Genomic DNA, 874 nt, shown 5'->3' with positions numbered 1-874 from the left:
AAAAAAAGAGATGAACGTGAGATGGTGGGTTTGTTTTAAACAGGAAGGCTCATCCTCAAGACCTGATAAGAGCCTCTTTGGCACACTGCAGCCTCCTGGATAAAAGACAGATCAACCACAATATAGGAGGAGATGGAGAAAAATTAGTGAGGAGTGTGTTGTGAGTAAATGTGACTTTACGGAGAATGTGAGTGAGAGTTAACTGTAATAGATTATAAAGTAGGGCAAGCAGGAAACAGTTTACTACATGATAACAATTTGGATTTAGCAAAAGGCCAAACCTGAAGGATGACACTGTCTGGCTGGCTGAAGTTGGGCATACTGGAACGAGCGTTTCCACTCCCGGGGGTTGAAGGCCAAAGACCCAGCAGCTTCCTCCCACACGTTAGAACACTAAGGAAGCGAGAAAACAAGGTCAGAAAACACCTAACATCCGCTTATGGATGCAGAATACGGACAATTATATACTTAACCTACTAAGTACATTTATGTGTTTATCTTACAAGCAAAGGTAAATATTTTTGCTAGTAATGTTTTATTAAGCTAGTAATGATCCTGTAAAAAAAAAAAAAAAAAAAATTCCTAAAGCTAACAATGTCTTCCTAAGAATTTTACAAAATCAATAATTTATGTAATCTCAGCTTTTAAGCACTTTTTTTAAACCGTTCAAATTTCCATGAAGCTGGAAGTCAAAAGGACAAAATGTTTCAAGTATTACTTTTATTTATATAGTTGGACTTTGATGTGCATTTGACCATGAAATGTTTGTTCAATGTGTCTTCAAATTCCTTTTACTTCTGTATTTACACAGCTTTAGATACAGCAATCATTTTTTCAATGTGTCACTTCTGCTCAGGAACTGGTGCACACTTGT

The 874-nt window shown here is 36.6% G+C and overlaps 1 protein-coding gene across 1 annotated transcript in view; it reads right to left on the bottom strand.

The window, feature by feature from the left end:
• Positions 1 to 874, bottom strand: part of LOC107553064 (phosphatidylinositol 4-phosphate 3-kinase C2 domain-containing subunit beta-like) — a 42,890-nt gene that overhangs the window by 20,372 nt on the left and 21,644 nt on the right. The window contains 1 exon segment of the mRNA XM_016235195.1: positions 282 to 393. Coding sequence (XP_016090681.1) covers positions 282 to 393 — 112 coding nt within the window.

The sequence above is a fragment of the Sinocyclocheilus grahami genome, unplaced genomic scaffold (assembly GCF_001515645.1).
Source record: "Sinocyclocheilus grahami isolate Dianchi unplaced genomic scaffold, SAMN03320097.WGS_v1.1 scaffold2.1, whole genome shotgun sequence".
NCBI lineage: Eukaryota > Metazoa > Chordata > Actinopteri > Cypriniformes > Cyprinidae > Sinocyclocheilus > Sinocyclocheilus grahami.
The sequence above is the reverse complement of the archived record's forward strand: the minus strand, read 5'-3'. Positions and strand labels throughout refer to the sequence as shown.